At 43.7% G+C, this 27,777-nt stretch overlaps 1 protein-coding gene across 1 annotated transcript; it reads right to left on the reverse strand.

The window, feature by feature from the left end:
• Positions 1-7,992: 7,992 nt before the first annotated feature.
• On the reverse strand, positions 7,993-27,247 carry LOC120019859 (protein FAM227A-like). Its single transcript, XM_038963272.1, has 14 exons — positions 27,184-27,247; positions 17,750-17,926; positions 17,392-17,459; positions 17,183-17,243; positions 16,920-17,020; positions 16,317-16,460; positions 12,172-12,270; positions 11,943-12,047; positions 10,005-10,134; positions 9,392-9,612; positions 8,866-8,959; positions 8,560-8,642; positions 8,099-8,283; positions 7,993-8,005 (listed from the first exon to the last, which is right to left on the reverse strand). The coding sequence occupies exons 2-14, from the start codon at positions 17,868-17,870 to the stop codon at positions 7,993-7,995; spliced, it is 1,425 nt and encodes a 474-aa protein (XP_038819200.1). The 5' UTR covers positions 17,871-17,926; positions 27,184-27,247.
• Between the last annotated feature and the right edge of the window lie 530 nt (positions 27,248-27,777).

The raw sequence follows: 27,777 nt of genomic DNA on the forward strand, positions 1-27,777 counted from the left end.
ACCCGAGTGTGTCTCTTAAATGGCCTGTGGACTCACCCGAGTGTGTCTCTTAAATGGCCTGTGGACTGACCCGAGTGTGTCTCTTAAATGGCCTGTGGACTCACCCGAGTGTGTCTCTTAAATGGCCTGTGGACTCACCCGAGTGTGTCTCTTAAATGGCCTGTGGACTCACCCGAGTGTGTCTCTTAAATGGCCTGTGGACTCACCCGAGTGTGTCTCTTAAATGGCCTGTGGACTCACCCGAGTGTGTCTCTTAAATGGCCTGTGGACTCACCCGAGTGTGTCTCTTAAATGGCCTGTGGACTCACCCGAGTGTGTCTCTTAAATGGTATGTGGACTCACCCGAGTGTGTCTCTTAAATGGCCTGTGGACTCACCCGAGTGTGTCTCTTAAATGGCCTGTGGACTCACCCGAGTGTGTCTCTTAAATGGCCTGTGGACTGACCCGAGTGTGTCTCTTAAATGGCCTGTGGACTCACCCGAGTGTGTCTCTTAAATGGCCTGTGGACTCACCCGAGTGTGTCTCTTAAATGGCCTGTGGACCCACCCGAGTGTGTCTCTTAAATGGCCTGTGGACTCACCCGAGTGTGTCTCTTAAATGGCCTGTGGACTCACCCGAGTGTGTCTCTTAAATGGCCTGTGGACTCACCCGAGTGTGTCTCTTAAATGGCCTGTGGACTCACCCGAGTGTCTCTTAAATGGCCTGTGGACTCACCCGAGTGTGTCTCTTAAATGCCCTGTGGACTCACCCGAGTGTGTCTCTTAAATGGCCTGTGGACTCACCCGAGTGTGTCTCTTAAATGGCCTGTGGACTGACCCGAGTGTGTCTCTTAAATGGCCTGTGGACTCACCCGAGTGTGTCTCTTAAATGGCCTGTGGACTGACCCGAGTGTGTCTCTTAAATGGCCTGTGGACTCACCCGAGTGTGTCTCTTAAATGGCCTGTGGACTGACCCGAGTGTGTCTCTTAAATGGCCTGTGGACTGACCCGAGTGTGTCTCTTAAATGGCCTGTGGACTCACCCGAGTGTGTCTCTTAAATGGCCTGTGGACTCACCCGAGTGTGTCTCTTAAATGGCCTGTGGACCCACCCGAGTGTGTCTCTTAAATGGCCTGTGGACTCACCCGAGTGTGTCTCTTAAATGGCCTGTGGACTGACCCGAGTGTGTCTCTTAAATGGCCTGTGGACTCACCCGAGTGTGTCTCTTAAATGGCCTGTGGACTGACCCGAGTGTGTCTCTTAAATGGCCTGTGGACTCACCCGAGTGTGTCTCTTAAATGGCCTGTGGACTCACCCGAGTGTGTCTCTTAAATGGCCTGTGGACTCACCCGAGTGTGTCTCTTAAATGGCCTGTGGACTCACCCGAGTGTGTCTCTTAAATGGCCTGTGGACTCACCCGAGTGTGTCTCTTAAATGGCCTGTGGACTGACCCGAGTGTGTCTCTTAAATGGCCTGTGGACTGACCCGAGTGTGTCTCTTAAATGGCCTGTGGACTCACCCGAGTGTGTCTCTTAAATGGCCTGTGGACTCACCCGAGTGTGTCTCTTAAATGGCCTGTGGACTCACCCGAGTGTGTCTCTTAAATGGCCTGTGGACTGACCCGAGTGTGTCTCTTAAATGGCCTGTGGACTCACCCGAGTGTGTCTCTTAAATGGCCTGTGGACTCACCCGAGTGTGTCTCTTAAATGGCCTGTGGACTCACCCGAGTGTGTCTCTTAAATGGCCTGTGGACTCACCCGAGTGTGTCTCTTAAATGGCCTGTGGACTCACCCGAGTGTGTCTCTTAAATGGCCTGTGGACTCACCCGAGTGTGTCTCTTAAATGGCCTGTGGACTCACCCGAGTGTGTCTCTTAAATGGTATGTGGACTCACCCGAGTGTGTCTCTTAAATGGCCTGTGGACTCACCCGAGTGTGTCTCTTAAATGGCCTGTGGACTCACCTGAGTGTGTCTCTTAAATGGCCTGTGGACTGACCCGAGTGTGTCTCTTAAATGGCCTGTGGACTCACCCGAGTGTCTCTTAAATGGCCTGTGGACTCACCCGAGTGTGTCTCTTAAATGGCCTGTGGACCCACCCGAGTGTGTCTCTTAAATGGCCTGTGGACTCACCCGAGTGTGTCTCTTAAATGGCCTGTGGACTCACCCGAGTGTGTCTCTTAAATGGCCTGTGGACTCACCCGAGTGTGTCTCTTAAATGGCCTGTGGACTCACCCGAGTGTCTCTTAAATGGCCTGTGGACTCACCCGAGTGTGTCTCTTAAATGGCCTGTGGACCCACCCGAGTGTGTCTCTTAAATGGCCTGTGGACTCACCCGAGTGTGTCTCTTAAATGGCCTGTGGACTGACCCGAGTGTGTCTCTTAAATGGCCTGTGGACTCACCCGAGTGTGTCTCTTAAATGGCCTGTGGACTGACCCGAGTGTGTCTCTTAAATGGCCTGTGGACTCACCCGAGTGTGTCTCTTAAATGGCCTGTGGACTGACCCGAGTGTGTCTCTTAAATGGCCTGTGGACTGACCCGAGTGTGTCTCTTAAATGGCCTGTGGACTCACCCGAGTGTGTCTCTTAAATGGCCTGTGGACTCACCCGAGTGTGTCTCTTAAATGGCCTGTGGACCCACCCGAGTGTGTCTCTTAAATGGCCTGTGGACTCACCCGAGTGTGTCTCTTAAATGGCCTGTGGACTGACCCGAGTGTGTCTCTTAAATGGCCTGTGGACTCACCCGAGTGTGTCTCTTAAATGGCCTGTGGACTCACCCGAGTGTGTCTCTTAAATGGCCTGTGGACTCACCCGAGTGTGTCTCTTAAATGGCCTGTGGACTCACCCGAGTGTGTCTCTTAAATGGCCTGTGGACTCACCCGAGTGTGTCTCTTAAATGGCCTGTGGACTGACCCGAGTGTGTCTCTTAAATGGCCTGTGGACTGACCCGAGTGTGTCTCTTAAATGGCCTGTGGACTCACCCGAGTGTGTCTCTTAAATGGCCTGTGCACTCACCCGAGTGTGTCTCTTAAATGGCCTGTGGACTCACCCGAGTGTGTCTCTTAAATGGCCTGTGGACTGACCCGAGTGTGTCTCTTAAATGGCCTGTGGACTCACCCGAGTGTGTCTCTTAAATGGCCTGTGGACTCACCCGAGTGTGTCTCTTAAATGGCCTGTGGACTCACCCGAGTGTGTCTCTTAAATGGCCTGTGGACTCACCCGAGTGTGTCTCTTAAATGGCCTGTGGACTCACCCGAGTGTGTCTCTTAAATGGCCTGTGGACTCACCCGAGTGTGTCTCTTAAATGGCCTGTGGACTCACCCGAGTGTGTCTCTTAAATGGCCTGTGGACTCACCCGAGTGTGTCTCTTAAATGGCCTGTGGACTCACCCGAGTGTGTCTCTTAAATGGCCTGTGGACTCACCCGAGTGTGTTTCTTAAATGGCCTGTGGACTCACCCGAGTGTGTTTCTTAAATGGCCTGTGGACTCACCCGAGTGTGTCTCTTAAATGGCCTGTGGACTCACCCGAGTGTGTCTCTTAAATGGCCTGTGGACTCACCCGAGTGTGTCTCTTAAATGGCCTGTGGACTCACCCGAGTGTGTCTCTTAAATGGCCTGTGGACTGACCCGAGTGTGTCTCTTGGCTCGGAAGTGTGATATTTCTCCTTTTATGTCATGTAATAAATATTTTACGATAACATGTTTATAGATGACATTCAGGGAATTCCAATGGCAGGCTGTCTGTCATTTGGTCTGTCAGTCTCTCTCTCTTTCTAGATGACACAGGCCAGATCACGCTGTTAGCTAAGTGTTGTTGATCCAGCCCTCTGTTTGAGCTGGCATCAGAGAAAAGCAACATAGTTTGTTTTCTTTATCAGAGATTTATATTTTATTCAGTAATTAATGTTGTTGTCCTGTTTCTTACCATGAGTCATCAATTGATCACCCTGTAATCAATCTACTGTGCTGTCTGTGTTCTCGTTTCCAAAAGCAATGCTGGTGACCTTGAGGGGTATAGTATGGGAGGTCAATTAAATATTGTCTATCATAAAGCCAAGATCTCTGTCCAAAACCCCAACCTATCCATATTCTATCTTATGTTTTACACTCTTTCAGTCTTTGTTTTGAATGATTACCCAGAGTCAACACCATTCAGACACTGGTATTTGTAGCCATGTATATACCGCCACATTGTGCCTGTGGTAGTTCATTACAGTATTCCTGCACAGACAGCGTGTACCCCGAAGAGCCAAATATAATCAAAGCCAATACAGGTGAAGCATGTTTTTTTATGCATTTCCGATATGAGGGTAGTCAGGGTTCAGGTTCAGGGTTGAGGGGTCAAACCCGGGGGGTTAAGGGGTCAGACTGTGGGGTCAGGGGTGACTTTGTCCAGCCCAGACACAGCCATTTCGAAGGCGTGTATGACCTCAGAGCTGGTCCTGGTGTCCTCTTCATTCTACAATAAGAATGACAGACCTGTCAATACAGGGGTATACAGCTACTGTACTTGTAGCTACTTTATAGCTTATCTACCTTCATTCTACAGTAGTGAGGGCCCTGCCGCCCATTACTGAAATTCATATAGATCAGGTTAAGCCATACTCTCTGTGGCACAACACAACAGTACCACCTTTAATACAACAATAGTGAGGACTCACAGGACAGTCATGTAGAACTTACAATGGTCTCTGGGACCAGTAGGTGGCACAGTCGTTTGATAGTTGTCTTCTGGGACAGGATCTTTTTCTGTTTCCTGATTAAAAGAGAGAGAAAGGAGCGTCACCAATATAGGACAGAATTAAGCATGCTTTTGTTCACTTTATTATCTTTTGAAAAGACAAAAAAAGCAAAGATACATTCGGGCAGAGGGTAACATATGAAAATATTATAAATTGGGTGGTTCGAGCCCTGAATGCTGATTGGCTGACAGCCGTGGTATATCAGACAAACATGTATTTTTACTGATCTAATTATGTTGGTAACCAGTTTATAATAGCAATAAGGCACCCTGGGGGGGTTGTGGTATATGGCCAATATACCATGGCTAAGGGCTGTATCCAGGCACTCTGCATTGTGTTGTGCATAAGAACAGCCCTTAGCCGTGGTATATTGGCCATATACCACAGACCCCCGTGCCTTATTGCTTAATTATACAACATAAAACACTTATTTTCACAGGGGAGAAACATTGCATGTGTATGGGCCAGGGAACATTGGTTGTGTGAGAGTAGGCCTAGAATCAGACAGTGAGAGCAGAGTAGGCTATCATTACCCCAAATAGGTGACAAGTATTAATAGGCCAACATAGACAGATCCAAAGCAGACATTACATGGAGCATAATTCATTTCCAACACCACCTGTGGCTCGCTCTGCAGGTCTAGGCTAAGCTACATCAACATGGTATCTCTCTGTATGGTTATTCAAATGATCAAACTGAGCCTACAGGAGGACAAAACCTTGTATGGCTGAGGCAGCAGTGGGCATGTCTGCGTGCCAGGTGGCACCCTGTTCCCTACATAGTGCACTACTTTTGACCAGAGTGGTTCACTATGTAGTGGGTAGGGTGCCATTTGGGATGCATCTTATGCCTTATATGGATGAGACAGCATTATTTTAAATATATATTTTCAACGTTGTTTTTGTATTGACAACGAGGGACACCATTATGCTAATTGTGCTAACATAACACTGGATATGTTACACAGGGCATTATGGGTATTGTAGTATATAATGCTACAGTTATCAATCAGAAGACCTTGCCAGGTCTCAATAGAAGAGATACACTGAGTATACCAAACATTAAGAACCCTTTTCTAATATTGTGTCGGGGCATGGACTCTACAAGGTGTCGAAAGCGTTCCACAGGGATGCTGGCCCATGTTGACTCCAATGCTTCCCACAGTTGTGTCAAGTTGGCTGGATGTCTATTGGGTGGTGGACAACTCTTGATACACACGGGAAACTGTTGTTAAAACCCAGCAGCATTGCAGTTCTAGACACAAACTGTTGCGCCTGGTACCTACTAATATACCCAGTTCAAAGGCGCCTACATATTTTGTCTTGCTCATTCACCCTATGACTGGCACACATACACAATCCATATCTCAATTCTGTCAAGGCTTAGAAATCATTATTTAACGTCTCTTCTCCCATTCATCTACACTGATTGAAGTGGATTTAACAAGTGACATCAATAAGGGATCATAGCTTTCACCTGTATTCACCTGGTCAGTCTGTCATGGAAAGAGCAGGTGTTAATTTTTTGTACACTCAGTGTGTCTCTTACAGTGTGTGTCTTACTACAGTAAGATATACACTGTAGTGTTGAGCTGCGGTGTTGGGAATGTTAACTGTACCTGAAGGTTTCGTAGCGCTCGTCCAGCTTCCTCTGGTTGAGAACATAGAGGTCCTTGGAGTATTGGCCCCACATGGTCCTGAGGTCCCTGCGGTGGGCCACAGAACGCTCCTGGGCCTTACTCAGAATGTCCCTGTACGTGACTGATCCAGCCGTAACATCACCAAGGGGTCAAGGAAGGAACACTGGCTGTGATGTCATGTACAGAGCCTTCAGAAAGTATTCCCACCCCTTGACTTTTTCAGCATTTTGTTGTGTTACAGCCTGAATTTAAAATGGAATAAATTGCGATTTTTGTCAATAAGTATTCAACTCTTAAGGCAAGTATAAATGAGTTTAGGAGTAAAAAATGTGCTTAACAAGTCACATAATAAGTTGCAATAATACAGTTTAACATGATTTTTGAATGACTACCTCATCTCTGTACCCCACACACAATTATCTGTAAGGTCCCTCAGTCGAGCAGTGAATTTCAAACACATTCAACCACAAAGACCAGGGAGGTTTTCCAATGCCTCGCAAAGAAAGGCACCTATTGGGCGATGGGTAAAAAAAAAAGCAGACATTGAATATCCCTTTGAGCATGATGAAGTTATTAATTACACTTTGGATGGAATATCAATACACCCAGTCACTACAAAGATTCAGGCGTCCTTTCTAACTGAGGAAGGAAACTGCTCAGGGATTTCACCAATGGTGAATTCAAAACAGTTACAGAGTTGAATGGTTGTGATAGGAGAAAACTGAGGATGGATCAACAACATTGTAGTTACTCCACAATACTAACCTAATTGACAGAGTGAAAATAAGGACGCCTGTACAGAATGGCACTAAAGTAATACTGCAAAAAATGTGACAAAGCAATTCACTTTTTGTCCTGAAAACAAAGTGTTATGTTTGGGGCAAATCCAATACAACACATTACTGAGTACTAATCTCCATATTTTCAATCAGTGGTGGCTGCACCATGTTATGGTCATGCTTGTAATTGTTAAGGACTGGGGAGGTTTTCAGGATAAAAAAGATATGGAATGGAGCTAAGCACAGGCAAAAGGTTAGAGGAAAACCTGGTTCAGTCTGCTTTCCACCAGACACTGGGAGATTAATTCACCTTTCAGCAGGACAATAACCTAATACACAACGCCAAATCTACACTGGAGTTGCTTACCAAGAATGTTCATGAGTGGCCAAGATACAGTTTAGACTTAAATCTACTTGAACATCTATGGCAAATAGCTGAAAATGGTTGTCTAGCAATGATCAACAACCAATTTAAAAGAGCTTGCATCATTTAAAAAAGAATAATGGGCAAATCCAGGTGTGGAAAGCTCTTAGAAACTTACCCAGAAAGACTCACAGCTGTAATCGCTGCCAAAGGTGTTTCTACAAAGTATTGACTCAGGGGTGTGAATACTTATGTGAATTAGATCTTTCTGTATTTCATTTTCAATAAATCTGCAAACATTTCTAAAAACATGTTTTCACTTTGTCATTATGGGGCATTGTGTGTAGATGGGTGAGAAAACATATTTAATACATGTTGAATTCAGGCTGTAACACAACAAATGTGGAATAAGTCAAGGGCACGAATACTTTCTGAAGGCACTGTATGTGGATGAGGGCGGCAGAATGGCTAATACAGGAGCACCCTCTAACTTTATCAACAGAATGATCTGTGGGGTACATGTTTGGCGCCGAGACACACACATACACATTTACACCCACGCAAGGACGCACACTCACATAGGTACAGTACACACACACACACTCCATTATTATCATTGTGAGGATATGGAGGCAGCTTGCTGATCTCGGTCCGGACCACCAGTACGTCCTGTCCCACCTTGGGGTCCATGTGGAGAACACGCATGTAGTACTGCACTAGAGGACTGTTGCCATACACGTTAAACACACTGCGCTTAAACGCCACGCCCGGGTAGGCTACATGGGACTGTGGGAGAGGGGGAGAAACAGTGGGAATGAGAGAGGGATATGAAGGAGAGCGGATGAGAGAGGGGGTGAGAGAAAAAGAGAAAGGTGTGTGTTTGTTTGAGAGAGAGAGAGAGAGAGAGAGAGAGAGAGAGAGAGAGAGAGAGAGAGAGAGAGAGAGAGAGAGAGAGAGAAAGAAAGAAAGAAAAGATGAGGGGTAAATAAAACTATGTCAGCAGGGATAGTAAGACAGACAGAATGAGTGTGAAAGCTGGACTGTGTGAAGTGCCAGTCTGACCTCTCTGGCAGGTGTCTGGTTGGTCTGTCCAGTCATGGCCTTCAGGTCTGTCCCTGTGATGTTCGCTGAGCCCACGGTATTCTCTGGAACAACCAGAACATCACACATAGCCAACAACAGAGAGACAGGGGAGACAAGAAGAGCACACAAAGAGCAAGTTGGCATTGAGTTCTGGTGAAGTCAATATCACTACCAAAGACCTATGCCATGAATCTCGAACTTGAATCAAGTCCATGCAGAGAAACCACTAAACACAGACTACATTTAGACTACTTACGCTTACCAAATTGAGACATAGAGGTTTACCTTTCGAGCCTGACGTAGTGCTGGTTGTGTTAACTGTGCTTTTAGATGGCTGGCTCTCCCGAGTGGTGTGACTACTACTGGTCAGCAATGAGCTCTGAGACACACACAGAATCAGTTCTGATCAAAAGGTGTCCCACTGGGCACAGACGTCATTTCAATGTCTAGTTTTGATTTACATTTGGTTGAGTTGTCCACTAACATGAATTGAATGTCACCATGTCATTGGATTTAGGTTAAATGTTCCCTTACGTTGAAGACTTTTTGCAAATCCAATCCGTTTTCCACGGTGATTCAATGTCATTCAATTTTGTTGTTGAAATTACGTGGAAACAACTTTGATTCAACCTGCTTTCGCCCATTGGGGTGTGTGTGTGTGTGTGTGTGTGTGTGTGTGTGTGTGTGTGTGTGTGTGTGTGTGTGTGTGTGTGTGTGTGTGTGTGTGTGTGTGTGTGTGTGTGTGTGCATGCTCATTGTAAGTGTGCGTGCTTGCATGCCTGCACGAGTTTGACAAAATGAAAAGACTGACCGGTTTGTTCCTCAGTAGAGTGGTGGCAGTACTGGTCAATTTACTATGAAAGGGCTCATCAACATAGACACTGGAGAACATAGTGTCCAGGAGAGACAGACATGAGTCACTCTCTTTCTCATTCCTCTTGTTCCCAGAAACAAACTGAACATGAGTGGCCTCCTCTGGCTCCAGAGCCTCAAAATCCCACTTCTTAAAAACATCAGGGGCAGGACAGATACCTGAGAGAGAGAGAGAGACAGACAGACAGACAGACAGACAGACAGACAGACAGACAGACAGACAGACAGACAGACAGACAGACACAGAGACAGACAGACAGACACAGAGACAGACAGAGACAGACAGACAGAGAGAGACAGAGAGAGAGAGAGAGAGAGAGAGAGAGAGAGAGAGAGAGAGAGAGAGAGAGAGAGAGAGAGAGAGAGAGAGGTAAACAGTGTCAGCTGGGAGGGTAGAAAGCTAGAATTAATATGAAAGACTGAAAGAATCTATAGATAACTGAGTGGAAATAGAGTACTAAAAGACAGAGAGAGAGAGAGAGTTAATTGAGCATTGTGTGATTTAATTGTGTATGTATGTATGTTTTCTCAGTGAGTGTGTGCAGTGTCACCTCCTGTCCACTGGTAGGCAGTAAAGCACAATGGGATGAGGAAGGTGTCACTGCGGAGGGTTCTGCAGGACTGAGGGAAACAACAACTGAAGCAGCAGTACAGGGTCTGGGCCAGGGTACTGGGGAACTCCTATAGAGGAAAGAGATTAGGAAATAGTTTTGATTATACTCAGTGTGAGATATATGTAAAAGCTATACAGTTGAAGTCGGAAGTTTACATACACTTAGGTTGGAGTCATTAAAACTAGTTTTTCAACCACTCCACAAATTTCTTGTTAACAAACTATAGTTTTGGCAAGTCGGTTAGGACATCTACTTTATTCATGACACAAGTCATTTTTCCAACAATTGTTTACGGACAGATTATTTCACGTATAATTCACTGTATCACAATTCCAGTGGGTCAGAAGTTCACATACACTAAGTTGACTGTGCCTTTAAACAGCTTGGAAAATTCCAGAAAATGATGTCATGGCTTTGGAAGCCTCTGATAGGCTAATTGACATCAATTGAGTCAATTGGAGGTGTACTTGTGGATGTATTTCAAGGCCTACCTTCAAACTCAGTGCCTCTTTGCTTGATATCATTGGAAAATCAAAATAAATCAGCCAAGACCTCAGAAAAAAAATTGTAGACCTCCACAAATCTGATTCATCCTTGGGAGCAATTTCCAAACTCCTGTTAGTACCACGTTCATCTGTACAAACAATAGTATGCAAGTATAAACACCATGGGACCACGCAGCCATCATATCGCTCAAGAAGGAGACGCGTTCTGTCTCCTAGAGATGAACGTATTTTGGTGCGAAAAGTGCAAATCAATCCCAGAACAACAGCAAAAGACCCTGTGAAGATGCTGGAGGAAACGGGTACAAAAGTATCTATATCCACAGTAAAACAAGTCCTATATTGACATAACCTGAAAGGCTGCTCAGCAAGGAAGAAGCCACTGCTCCAAAACCACCATAAAAAAGCCAGACTACAGTTTGCAACTGCACATGGTGACAAAGATCGTACTTTTTGAAGAAATGTCCTCTGGTCTGATGAAACAAAAATAGAACTGTTTGGCCATAATGACCATCGTTATGTTTGGAGGAAAAAGGGGCTTGCAAGCCGAAGAACACCATCCCAACCGTGAAGCACGGGGGTGGCAGAATCATGTTGTGGGGGTGCTTTGCTGCAGGAGGGACTGGTGCACTTCACAAAATAGATGACATCATGAGGTAGGAAAATTATGTGGATATATTGAAGCAACATCTCAAGACATCAGTCAAGAAGTTAAAGCTTGATTGCAAAGGGGTCTTCCAAATGGACAATGACCCCAAGCATACTTCCTAAGGTGTGGCAAAATGGCTTAAGGACAACAAAGTCGAGGTATTGGAATGGCCATTACAAAGCCCTGAGCTCAATCCTATAGAAAATGTGTGGGCAGAACTGAAAAAGCTTGTGTGAGCAAGGAGGCCTATAAACCTGACTCAGTTACACCAGCTCTGTCAAGAGTAATGGGCCAAAATTCACCCAACTTTTTTATTGTGGGAAGCTTGTGGAAGGCTACCTGAAACGTTTGACCCAAGTTAAACAATTTAAAGGCAATGCTACCAAAAACGAATTGAGTGTATGTAAACTTCTGACCCACTGGGAATGTGATGAAAGAAATAAAAGCTGAAATATATCATTCTCTCTAATATTATTCTGACATTTCACATTCTTAAAATAAAGTGTTGATCCTCACTGACCTAAGACAGGGAATTTTTACTAGGATTAAATCTCATGAATTGTGAAAAACTGAGTTTAAATGTATTTGGCTAGGGTGTATGTAAACCTCCGACTTCAACTGTACGTTTTATCTGTGAGTGCTCAGTTGAATCTTATAATGTTTTATGTTATGTGCATGATCAATCTATCAACCTGCACGGGAGTAGAGAAATATAGGCATTACCCTGAGAAACCACTTGCCACTGCGTGATGTTAGACTCTGGGTCAGGATTCGGATGTAATTCTCTGCGATTCGTGCAAACAGGCTGTCCTGTATGCGTGCGTCTGGCTGGAGAGAAAAAAACATGGCAGCCATTAATGTAACACCACTTGTGGTTTAAGTCTGTTGACAACTGCACTGCACTAGAGAATAAAAACATATGTGCATAAATGTGACTTTCTGTCAATGTCACCTGGAAGTGCTGTAGAAACAGCCACCAGAAGGAGTCGATGACAAAGTCCTCCATCATAGAAGAAGATAGGATGCTTTGGAACACTGCCTTGTACCTGGGCTACAGGACATGATGGAGATGGAATGTTTCAAACATTAGTCAGATAATTATAATAGTTTGCTGACAATGTTGGAAATCATATTTGAAGTTCATGTTTATGAGCCATACTACGTTTCCTTAGCCTGGTCCCAGATCTGTTTAACTACACATTTGGCATGACAAAAACCACAGTAGTTAGTTACAAAGACCAAACAGATCTGGAACCAGGTCAATGTTTCCTTTCTTCAAAGTGACTAATGAAAAACAAAAACACTGATCCCCCTACCAATGAAGAAGGCTACAGCATATGCCTTGTAGTCCAGCGGATAAGAACCAAATATACCCGAGAAGTAGAAAACTTGTTACACTAATACAAGGAACATTTTGTACATGAGTGGCCTCCTCTGGCTCCAGAGCCTCAAAAGCCCACTTCTTAAAAACATCACCTTAAGGAACATTTTAAAGATTGGAGGCAGTCTGGGAAGCATGTTAGTCAACCAGAGCGGCCATTTTAATAAAATGGCTGCCATTCGGATTTCCTGTTCGAAGGAAATAGGGTAAAATCATTCCAAACAATATCAAAATTACTTTGTAATGTTACCCACCCACTAAATAAATCCCACAGATAATATTGAGAATAATTCTGATCATAAAATACTTTTAACACCTTCATGGTGCTCCTATTGAGGTCATTTTGACAATAATCCAGTGGCAAAAATAATAATTGAATATGACAAAGCTACCAAATTCCACAAACAGATGGGGCATGTCTAAATAAGTATTTTGGCTATAGTGTCATCACAGACTTTTCAATATGGCCACCAACCAGCTGCATGGGGCCATATTGGACTAGAGTCAGTTAGCCATATCTGCATAAATAATTGGCAGGTCTGTAATGTACTTAAGTAAAAATTATTTAAGTAGTCATTTGGGGGTATGTGTACTATACTTTACTGTTTATATTTTTTGCCAACTTTTACTTCATTACATTCCTAAAGAAAATATGTACTTTTACTCCATACATTTTCCCTGACACCAGAAAGTACTCGTTACATTTTGACAGGAAAATGGTCCAATTCACACACTTATCAAGAGAACATCCCTGGTCATCCCTGCTGCCTCTGATCTGGCGGACTCACTAAACACAAATGCTTCATTTGTAAATTATGTCTATGTTGGAGTGTGCCCATGCTATCGTCAATATAAGGAATTTGAAATGATTTATACTTTTACTTTTGATACTTAAGTATTTTTAAAACCAAATACTTTTAGACTTTTACTCAAGTATTATTTTACTGAGTGACTTTCACTTTTATTTGAGTCCTTTTCTTTTAAAGGTATACTTTTACTCAACTGTGACAATTGAATACTTTGTCCACCACTGATGATTGGTACATACAGCCAAATGATGGATTAAAATATTTGACGGGAAAATGTAAAAAAAATAAAAAATAAAAAAATTGTCTGGAAAACACAATAAAATTGCCAAAGAGTTCCAGATATACAAATCCTTTAAACGTTTAGTAAAAAAGTGGTGAAGTGGTGTTTTTTGTAATGTTTTCATGGCTAGTTACAAAACTTTACATGTAAACACTCTAAAATTAATATGGGTGTTCCCTGAAGTCTACTTTTTGCAATGATATATAATATGATATTCTGTTTTGTGTACATTTGATGAAATGTGACAGGAAACCTGCCTAGTACACATCACTTTAGGAAAAATCACATAGGAATGTATTATGTCCAGCAGAGAGACAGGTAACCCATTTTAACAAAATCATTTTATGAGGAGACCTTTCGGCCTTCAAACAAAGTAAGTAAAAGTCTAAACAAAGATGTTTAGCTATAGTGCCACTGAGATTTAACCTATTATACACAGTGGTGTAGTGCTATTTTTTTAGGTGAGGGAGCGGAAAAAAAGAAAATGACGTCATCAATTCTCAATCAACGTTTGCAGAGTAGCCTGTTGAATAATATCATTTTATATGCATGAAACACATCATTCAAATACAACGTCTGCCTATGCCTACACACATTGACTAACATCTTCTTGAGTGATGTGAGTAAATACATTTCAGAGCAGATGTAACAAGCTACAGACTAGCCTACCTGTAGTGTTTCCATTGGGATTCTTAACCAATTTTTTAGCAGCCATACTGGAATTGACCGCCAGGGGGGTAATGGACAATCTGTGATGACAGTATAGCCACAAATACTTATTTAGACATGCCCTAGCTGTGTGTGAAATTTGGTCTCTATCACATAATCCACAATTTCCTCATGTAGCCGCTAGACTATGGTCACAATGACCTCAATATGACCACTATTAAGGTCTTAAGAGTACATTATGATTATTGTCTATATTATCTGTGGGGTTTATTTAGTGGATAGATAGTCATTCTGATATTGTTTGGAACGAATTTACCCTATTTTCTTCTAACAGGAAATCCGGATGGCAGACATTTTATTAAAATGTTCGCCCTGGTTGACTGACAGGCTTCCCAGACTGCCTCCAATCTATAAGATGTTCCTTAATAACCTGTCTAGGACTGGGGTTCCGCTTGCCAACAGCCAATGATATTGCAGGGCGCCAAATTCAATCAACAGAAATCTCATAATTCAATTTTCTCAAACATACAAGTATTAGACACCATTTTAACGATAAAATTCTCGTTAATCCAACCACAGTGTCCGATTTCAAAAAAGCTTTTCGGCGAAAGCAGAACATATCATTATGTTAGGTCAGCAACTAGCCACAGAAAGCATACAGCGATTTTCCAACCAAAGAGAGGAGTCACAAAAAGCTGAAATATTGATAAAATGATTCACTAACCTTTGATATTCTTCATCAGATGACACTCCCGGGACAACATGTTACACAATACATGTATGTTTTGTTCGATCAAGTTCATATTTATATCCAAAAACCTCAGTTTACATTTGGCTTTGCCTCCAAAACATCCCGTGAATTTGCACAGAGCCACATCAAATCACAGAAATACTCATAATAAACATTGATAAAAGATACAAGTGTTATTCACAGATTTAAAGATATGCTTCTCCTTAATGCAACCGCTGTGTCAGATTTCACATTTTTTTTACGGAAAAAGCAAACCATGCAATAATCTGAGTACGGCGCTCAGAGACCAACACAACCCAAGAAGATATCCCCCATGTTGGAGTCAACATAAGTCAGAAATAGCATTATAAATATTCACTTACCTATGATGATCTTCATCAGAATGCACTCCCAGGAATCCCAGTTCCACAATAAACGTTTGATTTGTTCCATAAAGTTAATCATTCATGTCCAAATAGCTCCTTTTGTTAGCACGTTTGGTAAACAAATCCAAACTCACGACGCGTGTGCAAGTCCAGCGGAAAGTACAGACGAAAAGTCCAAAAAGTTATATTACAGGTCGTAGAAACATGTCAAACGAAGTATAGAATCAATCTTTAGGATGTTTTTAACATAAATCTTCAATAATGTTCCAACCGGAGAATTCCTTTGTCTTCAGAAAAGCAAATGGAACAGAGCTCGCTCTCACGTGAACGAGTGTCACGAGCTCAAAGCATTCTGCTAGACCTCTGACTCATTCCCCTCTCCTTCGGCCCCACTTCACAGTAGAAGCATCAGACAAGGTTCTAAAGACTGTTGACATCTAGTGGAAGCCTTAGGAAGTGCAACATGACCCATATACCACTGTATCTTCAATAGGGAATGAGTTGAAAAACGACCAACCTCAGATTTCCCACTTCCTGGTTGGATTTTTTCTCAGGTTTTTTTCTCAGGTTTATACTCACAGACATCATTCAAACAGTTTTAGAACCTTCAGAGTGTTTTCTATCCAAATCTACTAATAATATGCATATATTAGCAACTGGGACTGAGTAGCAGGCCGTTTACTCTGGGCACGCTTTTCATCCAAATGTGAAAATGCTGCCCCCTATCCATAAGAAGTTATTAAGGTATCTAGTATTGGTGTACTAAGGTTGATACTCGTATCATAAAATGGAACAATTATTTCACCTATCCGCTGGACTATTGATACAGTGCTGTTTAGTACCTTGTCGGTGAGGTGTGGCTGTGCCCTCACTACGTGGGTAATGATGGTAGAGAAGGTGTTGCTGTGTGGCAGGGGCATGGGCATGTCGTCTCTGAACCCTGGGTACTGATACAGCTCCACCAGCTTGGGCATGCCCACTTCACGCTGAGGGTAAGAGAGAGAAAGCAGATAGATACACATTAAACCATCTCAGCGGGAAAGAAATGTGATTTCCCATGGCATCTTCTTCTGCCTGCTGGGATAACACACATTGCTATTTGAACACACACAAATGACCAACATAAAATCCCATTAGAATTCTCAGTTTAAACTTGGTATGCAGTATTGTCTCTTAATTCAATCAGAAACAAGTCTGTTGAATATGTAATTTACACGAGTTGAATGGGTCAGAAGAACCTATTCCAGTAATTACATTATGTATACAGGATAACAATGTGACCAACCAGCTTCAGTGTTCTCAACGAGGACAGCTCTCACTGATTATGGATGATTATTGATCAAAATTACCATTTACATAATAGGCAATCACATTTGGGTTTCACAGGCGATACGTCACACCTCCTCAACACCATCCTCCTCCCTCTGTCAATTGTGAGCCCTGACCTTTTCAGCTGGCATGTTACGCCGGCGATTCTGCAGCGACGTGGACGAGTCCTGCTGGGACGACAGCCGCGTGAACTTTGACCCCGCCCTGTCTTGTCTGTCTGGAGGGAGGGAGGAGAGATATCACATTATTACTTAACCCTGTATCAAACCATTAGACCATTGCTAAAATTCTGTTTCCCTTTTCCTATTCCTTGAAACTATAAGAAGACATAAGAATTGTTTGAAATGTCAAGAACCCATAAGAAACCATGTGTCCATACCTTTGCCCTCTGTGATAGCAGCTAGGTGAGTATGTAGCGTCTGTCCGCAGTCATAACCCATCTGAAAAACACAGCTTCCACGTCATGATACAAAGACTATACTATGAAGTGTGTGTGTGTGTGTGTGTGTGTGTGTGTGTGTGTGTGTGTGTGTGTGTGTGTGTGTGTGTGTGTGTGTGTGTGTGTGTGTGTGTGTGCCCTACACTCACAGAGCTGAAGAGGGGAGGCAAACGGGCAATCCTTGCACTGAGGGTCCCTATTGAACCCACCAAACAGGCTGTCACACCCCCGTAAAGGACAAACAGAAATTCACACTGTATTATTTCAATATTTATCAGTCATATCATAACATAACAATGAGGTAATTGGAGAGAAGTGTGTGGGACAGTGAGGAACACTAATGTACATCACCATGATTGTGTAAACTATTTCACTTAGGCCTACTGAATGGGGACACTGCATGTTTTCAATAGGCTAGGCTATTGCCTCCCTAACATTAGCTGAGTTTAGTCCACGATATGATACAGGGATCTAAACTAGAGCTACCCGAACATGTGAAAAGGATACAGGCTGGAGTGCGTGAGGACTCTTGTAGGCTCTCCTTCTTGCTTCGCGCAGTGACAGGGTTCTCGCTCACGTCCTCCTGGTACACCACGATGGGTGCGCACTGCTCACTGATATCCGCCATTGTTGACCTCTGCCACTACCGCAACTGCCCCCTCAGCAACAAACCTAGGGACACGGCTAGTGCATAGCGTCATTTTAAGTTCTCAATAAATTCCAAAGCCTATCAAACCCTCTCTATAAGCCTATATCAACACAGCAGGAAAAACAGCATGACATTGACATTTCTTACATTTTGATCACAGCAAAAGGAAGGTAACATTGCCACTACCTTGCTCTCCAACCAAGGAGCATGAATTGAGGAGCAAACTGAATCAGACAAAAAGGAAATACATTGGAGGCCAGTGGGAATTAATAAAAGTGCTTCTTTATTGATAAAACCAGCGCATTTTGGCCTTTCATCCTTCAGCCTTCATTGGTATTTACAGAAGGAATATGAAGGTGTATTTTATTTCAAATGACCTCCTACGGCTTCCAATAGGTAGGTCATGCTATGTCTATAAACAACTGGTCAGATTTTTGCAACCCAATCACATAGTTTTTTTTTGTATTCCCATTGTGATTGATCCTTGAACCCATATGAGGCCATTTTGATATTAGTATTTTATGCATCAACCAATGGAGGTCACGTTTGTTATGGGTGCAAGATGGCACGTTGATGCTATCTGTTGGTAAATGTTCATTACTGCAACACCAGTGTTTTACCAGTGTACTGCATATACCCTTGCAATGTGCTGACACAACTGGTTACTTGCATCAGTGACACTGTCTCGTCATTTAACATCCAAACATGACCACCGCAAATCAGAGCGAACTGTTTGGGTTTACAAAAAATTCAACTGAGTAAAATATTGCTGGATTTCACCTTAACTACAGTGAGTTTGCTAGTTAGCAATTAGCTTCAGTGTTGTTAGCATCAGATAGACATGGCTGCTAACATTCCCCCTCCCGCCATTATGAAGCTCAGCAGAGATTGGAGCACGAACTGGGATACATCCAGAAGAGAATGGGAGGACTATGCACCAGCTACTGGACTTCTGGAAAAGGATGATGATGCAGTGGCTGCCACTTTGAAGACTATAATGGCCGCTGAATCTTGACATCTATACAACCACAACCTGAACCTAACAGCAGCTCAGCAAGGTAACACAACAGCTATTCTTGATGCTCTTGAACACAACTTTAAACCAGCAAAGAATGTTATCTATGAGTGTTATGTTTTTGGCTGTTGTAAACAGGAGGATGGGGAGTCCATTTACAGATTTGTCACCAGGCTAAGGGAAAAGGCAGCTTCAAGTGAATATGGTGCTTTAAGAGACAAACTGATCAGTGATAAGATAGTGCTCGGCATAGCTGATGAAGGCACGTGCAGACTTTTGCAGAGAGCACGGGACCTGACACTGGTCTTGGCAGTGGAGACATGCCGTGCGGCAAAGATTACTCTTATACGGATGAGGTCCATGGTGTTCGAAAGGTAGCATATGGACAATGTCAATGCTACATTCAGGCAGCCAGCTAAGAAATTCCCCTTTGCCACAGCTAATGCTAATACTACAGCCAACTCTGCAATAGACAGCCCCTATACGTGCGGATATTGTGGCATTTCTCACAGATGTGGAAAAGAACACTGCACAACCTATGGGAAAATGTGTAAAATCCTGTGGCACAGCTAATCACTTCGAAAGGGTCTGCATGAAGAGCAAGAGAAAGGAGGGTAAAGTGCACTCCATCGAAACAGACACAGATGAAGGGAACAACAGCACTGAGAACCACAACAATGCCAGCTAGATTCTGAGGCCACATGCCTTAAAGACAAAAGGAGGCTTGCGCCCAGAGACAAACAAACACAGAGTAGCACCAAGCTGAAACTGTATTCAGGCCAGCTGATGACCTGTTTAGGCCTGTGTGTGACAGAGTGTGATGTGCTTTGCCAGAAACACACCCTTAAGTTTGAAATAGTTGAGGCTAGTCAACAGCCATTACTGTCAGGGTCAACATGTAAGCACCTCGGGCTTATTAACTTCACCATCCCAGCAGACCTTAACACTATAGACAAAGTCCAGGCTGGGCCTCTAAGCAAAAAGACACTCCAAAGCAAATACCATAATGTCTTCAATGCTCCGGTCTAGTCAGTTCCCGGGCAAAGTACACTTTGAGTTGGATGCAGCAATCTAGCCAATTCAGTGTGCACCTCGCAAAGTACCAGTGGCCCTGAAAGCAGCTGTGAAGGCTCAGCTCGACAAATATGAAGCAGATGGCCACATCACATCTCTCACCGGGCCTACAGACTGGATTAGTAATATGGTTATCTTCAAGAAACCAGACAAGCTACAGCTATGCATTGATCCTTAACACGTCAACCGGGCTCTGCGATATTCATATTACATTATGCCCATGTTCTTTACAAGTTCCCGAAGGCCAGTCTTCACGCTCGTGGACGCCAGAGTTGCCTTCCTGCAGTGCAAACTTGACGAGCCCAGCACCTGCATGACCACCTTTTGGACACCCTGGGGTAGGAAGTGGTGGTTGAAGCTCCCGTTTTGTGTCTCCTTGGATCCAGATGTGTAGCAGTGGAAAACGCACAAGCTGCTGGTTGGACTCAGTGGCGTGGAACCCATAGTAGATGACATCATCGTAGTGGGCTGTGGGGACAATGTTGAGGTGGCCGACCATGACCATGACTCCAAGCTGCTGGCCCTGATGGACAGATGCAGACAGGTCAAGCTAAGGCGAAGCATAAAAAATCTTCAGTTAAAAGTGCTAGAGGTCCGCTTTCACAGGCACATCTTGTCCTCCATCTGATTGATTCAGAGAATGTGAAGGCTGTCTTGGACATGCCACCCCACCCATCTGACGTGAGTCAGTGCAGTGCAGAACTTCGTCGGATTTGTCACCTACCTGGTCAAGTTCCTGCCACGGCTCTCTGAGGTTTCAAAGCAACTAAGGAGGCTCATGGACAAGGACACCATCGGCATTGGCTTCCAAAACACAACATAGCGGTGAGGAAAATAAAGTAACTGATCACCCAGACACCTCTCCTGCGATACTACGATGTGTAAAAACCTATCACGATTCAGAGTGACTCGAGCCAGTATGGACTGGGCTGTTGCGACAGGTAGCCGAGCAGTTAAGAGCATTGGGCCAGTAACCGAAAGGTCACTGGATCGAATTCCTGAGATGGCAAGGTGGAAAAATCTGCAGTTCTGCCCTTGAGCAAGGCAGTTAATCCCCAACACCAACTGCTCCCCGTATGCCGATGATGAGGATGTGGATTAATGCAGCCCCACACATGTGTCTGATTCAGAGGGGTTGGGTTAAAAAAGTTGTGCAACTGACTAGGTATCCCCCCATTCCCCTTCCCTTCATGCAGGAGGGCCAGCCTGTGCCATTCGCCTCTAGGGCACTCACTGCGGTCATCCCCCTCTTCAAAGGGGAGACACTCTAAACCCAAACTGCTACAGACCTATATCTGCCTATACCTGCCTTTCTAAGGTCTTCCAAAGCCAAGTTAACAAACAGATCACCGACCATTTCGAATCCCACCGTACTTTCTCCGCTATGCAATCTGGTTTCCGAGCTGGTCATGGGTGCACCTCAGCCATGCTCAAGGTCCTAAACAATATCATAACCGCCATCGATAAGAGACAATACTGTGCAGCTGTATTCATCAACCTGGCCAAGGCTTTCGACTCTGTCAATCACCACATTCTTATCGGCAGACTCAACAGCCTTGGTTTCTCAATTGACTGCCTCACCTGGTTCACCAACTACTTCTCAGACAGAGTTCAGTGTGTCAAATCGGAGGGCCTGTTGTCCGGACCTCTGGCAGTCTCTATGGGGGTGCCACAGGGTTCAATCCTCGGGCCGACTCTTTTCTCTGTATACATCAATGATGTCGCTCTTGCTGCTGGTGATTCTCTGATCCACCTCTACGCAGATGACACCATTCTGTATACTTCTGGACCTTCTTTGGACACTGTGTTAACTAACCTCCAGACGAGCTTCAATGCCATACAACTCTCCTTCCGTGGCCTCCAACTGCTCTTAAATGCAAGTAAAACTAAATGCATGCTCTTCAACCGATCGCTGCCCACACCTGCCCGCTTCTGACTTAGAATATGTGGACAACTACAAATACCTAGGTGTCTGGTTAGACTGTAAACTCTCCTTCCAGACTCACATAAAGCATCTCCAATCCAAAATGAAATCTAGAATCGGTTTCCTATTTCGCAACAAAGCATCCTTCACTCATGCTGCCAAACATACCCTCATAAAACTGAATATCCTACCGATCCTTGACTTCGACGATGTCATTTACAAAATAGCCTCCAACACTCTACCCAGCAAATTGGATGCAGTCTATCACAGTGCCATCCGTTTTGTCACCAAAGCCCCATATACTACCCACCACTGCGACCTGTATGCTCTCATTGGCTGGCCCTCGCTTCATATTCGTCGCCAAACCCACTGGCTCCAGGTCATCTATAAGTCTTTGCTAGGTAAAGCCCTGCCTTATCTCAGCTCACTGGTCACGATAGCAGCACCCACACGTAGCATGCACTCCAGCAGGTATATTTCACTGGTCACCCCCAAAACCAATTTCTCCTTTGGCCGCCTTTCCTTCCAGTTATCTGCTGCCAATGACTGGAACGAACTGCAAAAATCACTGAAGCTGGAGACTCATATCTCCCTCATTAACTTTAAGCACCAGCTGTCAGAGCAGCTCACAGATCACTGCACCTGTACATAGCCCATCTGTAAATAGCCCACCCAACTCCCTCATCCCCATACTGTAGTTTATTTTGCTCCTTTGCACCCCAGTATCTCTACTTGCACACTCACTCATCTTCTGCACATCTATCACTCCAGTGTTTAATTGCTATATTGTAATTATTTCGCCACTATGGCATATTTATTGCCTTACCTCCCTTATCCTACCTCATTTGCACACACCGTATATAGACTTTTTAAATTTTATTATTGACTGTATGTTTGTTTATTCCTGTAATAGTGCCTGTGTGTAGCTGGTGTAGAGGAGTCAGGCGCAGGACAGCAGATATGAGTAATAAACGTAATTTACTCAAATATACACAAATACAACACAATAAATCGAGCCCACAACAACGGACCGTATTACAAACAAACAATCACTCACAAACAACCATGGGGGAACAGAGGGTTAAATAATTAACAAGTAATTGTCACGCACTGACCTGAGATATCTCTATTTTCTTTACAAAATAGGTTAGGTTAGGTCAGGGTGTGACTAGGGTGGGTACGTTAGGTTTTGTATTGTCTAGGGTTTTTTGTATGTCTAGGGTCTTTGTAGGTCTAGGTGATTTGTATGTCTATGGTGGCCTGATATGGTTCCCAATCAGAGGCAGCTGTTAAGCGTTGCCTCTGATTGCGGATCATATTTAGGTAGCCATTTTCCCTTTGGTGTTGGTGGGTTCTTGTCTATGTGTAGTTGCCTGTCAGCACTCGTTTTGTATAGCTTCACATGTCGTTTTGTTATTTTGGTTAGTTTGTTCAGTGTTCATTCTTATTATAATAAAGAATGTACGCACACGACGCTGCGCCTTGGTCCGATTCATACGACGAACGTGACAGTAAATGGGGGATTGAAACCAGGTGTGTAAGACAAGGACAAAACAAATGGAAAATGAAAAGTGGATCGGCAATGGCTAGAAGGCCGGTGACGTCGACCGCCGAACGCCGCCCGAACAAGGAGAGGGACCGACTTTGGCGGAAGTGGTGACAATTCCATGTGTAACTCTGTGCTGTTGTTTGTGTTGCACTGCTTTGTTTTATCTTGGCCAGGTCGCAGTTGTAAATGAGAACTTGTTCAACTGGCCTACCTGGTTAAATAAAGGTGAAATAAAAAAACTCCAACACAGCAGACCTACGCTCAGATAGAGGAGTGCCTCAGCATTGTGTTTTAATGCGAACGCTTCCACCACTACCTGTACGGGTGCGACAACATCACAGCAGAGACAGATCACAAGCACCGTATTGCTATATTCAGCAAGGCTCTCCTGAACGCCCCAAAATGACTGCAGAACATGCTACTGGCCCTACAAAACTACAACCTCAAGGTGGTGTATAAGCCAGGGCCGGAGATGTATGCGAGTGACAGGCTCAGCAGGGCTACTGCATCAGACACACACACACGCTCCATGCATGAACAACACGCAGCGTGCAGCTTACAAACAGAGCAAGTGGATGATGAACTCATCAACCAGGCTGACTACCTCAATGTTACGGACCAGCGCCTTATACAAATCAGACAGCACACAGACAGGGAAGAGCACCTCCAGAAATTGAGGTCTGTGATTCTGATGGGCTGGCCCGACTGCAAGGAAGAAACTGCTCTAGCCATCAGAGAATATTGGCCAGTCAGAGAAGAGCTCATTGTTCAAAATGAGGTGGTTAACGTTAGGGCTATGGTTTGGTGAAGGCTTAAAACTAAATAATTAAAAACAATGCGCTGTTTCCATTAAGCATCATCAAGTAGTCTCCCTGCTTGCTAGAGAATTGTGAACTGCCTTGTGAGTTTGAGCCCAGTACCGTGCCAACATAAAAAAATAATAATTGGGGAGCGTCGACAAAGGCATATATCAACGGCTCTTTCTTGTGACCAGCCTGGGATAGCAGGCCGGCTAAGCGCTTAAAAGCAGCTCTATACCAGGGGACCAGACAGGCCTCTGGAGACTCGGAAAGTTGCACCACACTTCTACTTGGTCGAAGTGAATGGATCATTGTACCGTCATAACAGGGTTAATCTCTTGGTTGCTGAGCTAACACCTACTCAGAACCCCGACGGTCATAGGTGTCGCATGACAAATGACGGACACCCAGCAAGTCACATCGGGCATGAGGCACTGGGCGAAGAACCAGCGGATCACAGGGCGGCAGCTCCCTCTACCAATCAACACTCCCCTCAGACTTTCAGGTGACACGCCTGTGCATGATCCCCAGAGTCCTGACAGAACAGCCCCCAGTCTTTTCATGCTGTGGACGGCTGTCCCAGCCATCTAAGATACTTAGTCTGTAGGTTTCCTATATGGACTGTTGACAGAGTAAAAAAATATATAATAAATAATTTTTAAAAAGAAGACAGAATGCACTGAGTATCTTTACTGAAGACTTGACTATCATTTAAAAAAGGGAAAAGTGAAGAGACTGAGACAAATGGACTCAATATCATAATTTGTTGTTCATTTTATATCTGAAAAAGCCCAAACCTTTCATGTTGGATATTAATACTAGGTTTGTTGTGTTAGTGAATAGACAATCCCCTGTCCTTTTTCTAAGAGGGAAGACGTTATGGGTGTAAGATGGCACGTTGATGCCATCTGTTGGTAAATGTTCATCACTGCACCACCCAGTGTTTTACCAGTGTACTTCATATACCTGGATGTATTGAAATGTGCTGAACAAGACTGATTCCTCGCATCCACGACCGGCCTGCTCATTAGGCAGGACTAGGCGGCCGCCTATGGCGGAAGATTGACGAAGGCGGCATTTTCTGAGCTAAACTGACCTAGTCACACCTCCAAAAACAACTCATAAAACCTCATAATTCTGCCCCTAAACAATGACAATTTTTAGGTGAGTGTTAATGCCGCCATGTGATAAGCTGTGCCCACTTTGTCAAAGGCAGGGGCCTTGTTCATTCCCAGCGCGCCTCTCCAGGGTGCTGTTGGAGAGACGCATCGCTGCCGCACTCTACCAACATTCCCTCAAAAAATGATCTAATCTAAATCATGTAGCAGATATGGGATATGGTAGAAAGAGTATGTGGCCTTTTATGAAGCCTACAGAATGGAGATAAAATGTATGATAACGTAATGAGATGGGACACTTTCCTACATCAGGTTTCTCCGATCAACTAGCCTAACCTAAATGGCGCCAAATCAAATAAAAAATGTCATGTTAACAAACAACATATCCTAAAAACAGGACAGGTCAAATTAAAATGGACAATATGGAATGGACAATCACAACTGTTCTCCAGGAGTTTCACCCCATTGTCATGATCAGTGGTTTCAAGTTTCTATCTGTCAATTTTTGACAAGCTGCATTTCCCGCTGTGTAAACACATTGCAAATAGGCTCACGATAACTGCTGATGAAGTTGGGTAGCTGATATTCAGAGCTTAAATAGCCAAATTGATTCATAACAGAAATCAGGATTAATAAATCCAATGACACTACCTGTTTTAGAAATGGCGGGACTACCACATGGATCGGCATTTATACAATTCCATTGCAGGCTGACATGGTAGGCTACACACCAGTAAACACAAGCTGACGTCTTTATTAGTGTTTTACAAACGGTACCACATAGATGGGCATTCATAACATTTGATTTCAGGCAACACTGTAAGCTACACCTCAGTAAGCACATACCAACGCCTTTTGCATGTTTTTTTAATGCAATCCGGACCGGCTTTGATTTCCACATCCACGGACATTGGTCCGGCCTGGACCAAATCTGAACCAATCATAGATGTCTAGGTTTGGTTCAGATTTTGTCGGGTCTGGACCAGCCTTGATTTGGCCCAAACATAGACGTCGATAAATTACGTATTTTCAACTTTAATTCAGAACCAAAAATGAGCCTGATTTCAACATCCGGAAATTAAGTATTTTCAACCTTCATTCAGAACCGATAATGATTTCAATATTCTGAAAAAACTTTTTTTTCAACGTCCTAGAAAATATTAATTTTAAGCATACTGAAAAAAACGGAAAGGACCAGCACTGCTCGGGTCATTTAATGCTGCTTTCAAAACAACTGGGAACTAGGAAATCTCGACTTCTGACTTCAGCGTATTCAAGACAACTGGGAACTCTATTTTTCAGTGATCTTCAGGTCAGAAAGTCGGAGCTAAAGAAAGATGCCAGAGTTTCCGATATCGGACACCATTATTTGACCTCGTTTTTTAAGAGTTCCCAGTTGTCTTGAGAGCAGCATATACGTGGTTAGCTGATACGTAAAATACCTATCCAGGCGTTGCAAAATCTGGCAGGTGTCAGCAACGCCTGCGCAAAGGAACGCGTCAATAATGTGATTAGCTGATATAAAATACCTATGTCCCCCAAAACCTCAATTTATGTCTATCTGTATAAAAAAATCCAGATAGACTATAAAAAGGGCCAAAATGCGGTAGTGTTCTAGTGCCCTCTAAGAGTTTTGGAATTTCCTCTTCCTTTTTTTTTGTTACCACGCAATGTGCAACTTATTCTATTAAAGTATAATGGACGCCTATTTTGGACAGCAAATCTAGGAAGAAAAACTACTGTCTAATCACATGAGGTGCTGAAAGCCGTATATCTCTCCATTGACGAAGTGTTTGATTAGAAGTTACCTACGTCAATTTGCCTGGCTGTACAACCCCTCTCCAGTCGTCCTGTCCCCTCGTACTGAAATTCACGCAGCTCTGTGTGTGGAATTCAAGAGCGCGTTACCGAGGAAACCCTGTGACGCCATGCAACAAATATTGCAGACAAAGACAGGCCTATTAGTCTAAATACTCTACTAACATAAAAGCTGTTAGAATTATAAGTGTATGTATGTCCCTTAAGGTCCCTGTATAATGTGATATTGTACCCCCTAGCCCAATTGTCCGTTGTATATTATTCATATATACGTGTGTTCCCACATGTACTTCCTGTATTGATTTGTTGTTAATCATATATTTATTTTTTTACTTAACTTTTTTTTTTAAATAAAAATTTAAAGACAGGCCTACTAGTAACCAGAGCAATGATTGTATATGAACCAGAGTCTTGTATTTAGAGAGTTGGGCCAATGCAGTTTCTACAGGTATTTACATGACACTTAAACATTATATTGCGGCCATGTTAGCTCCTCATTAAAATTACATGGGAATAAAAGAAATGTAAACTATAAAACGGAATGTCTAGACTGAGCATTATGATGTATTTACATGACACTAACTACAA

This window comes from Salvelinus namaycush, chromosome 25 (assembly GCF_016432855.1).
Source record: "Salvelinus namaycush isolate Seneca chromosome 25, SaNama_1.0, whole genome shotgun sequence".
NCBI lineage: Eukaryota > Metazoa > Chordata > Actinopteri > Salmoniformes > Salmonidae > Salvelinus > Salvelinus namaycush.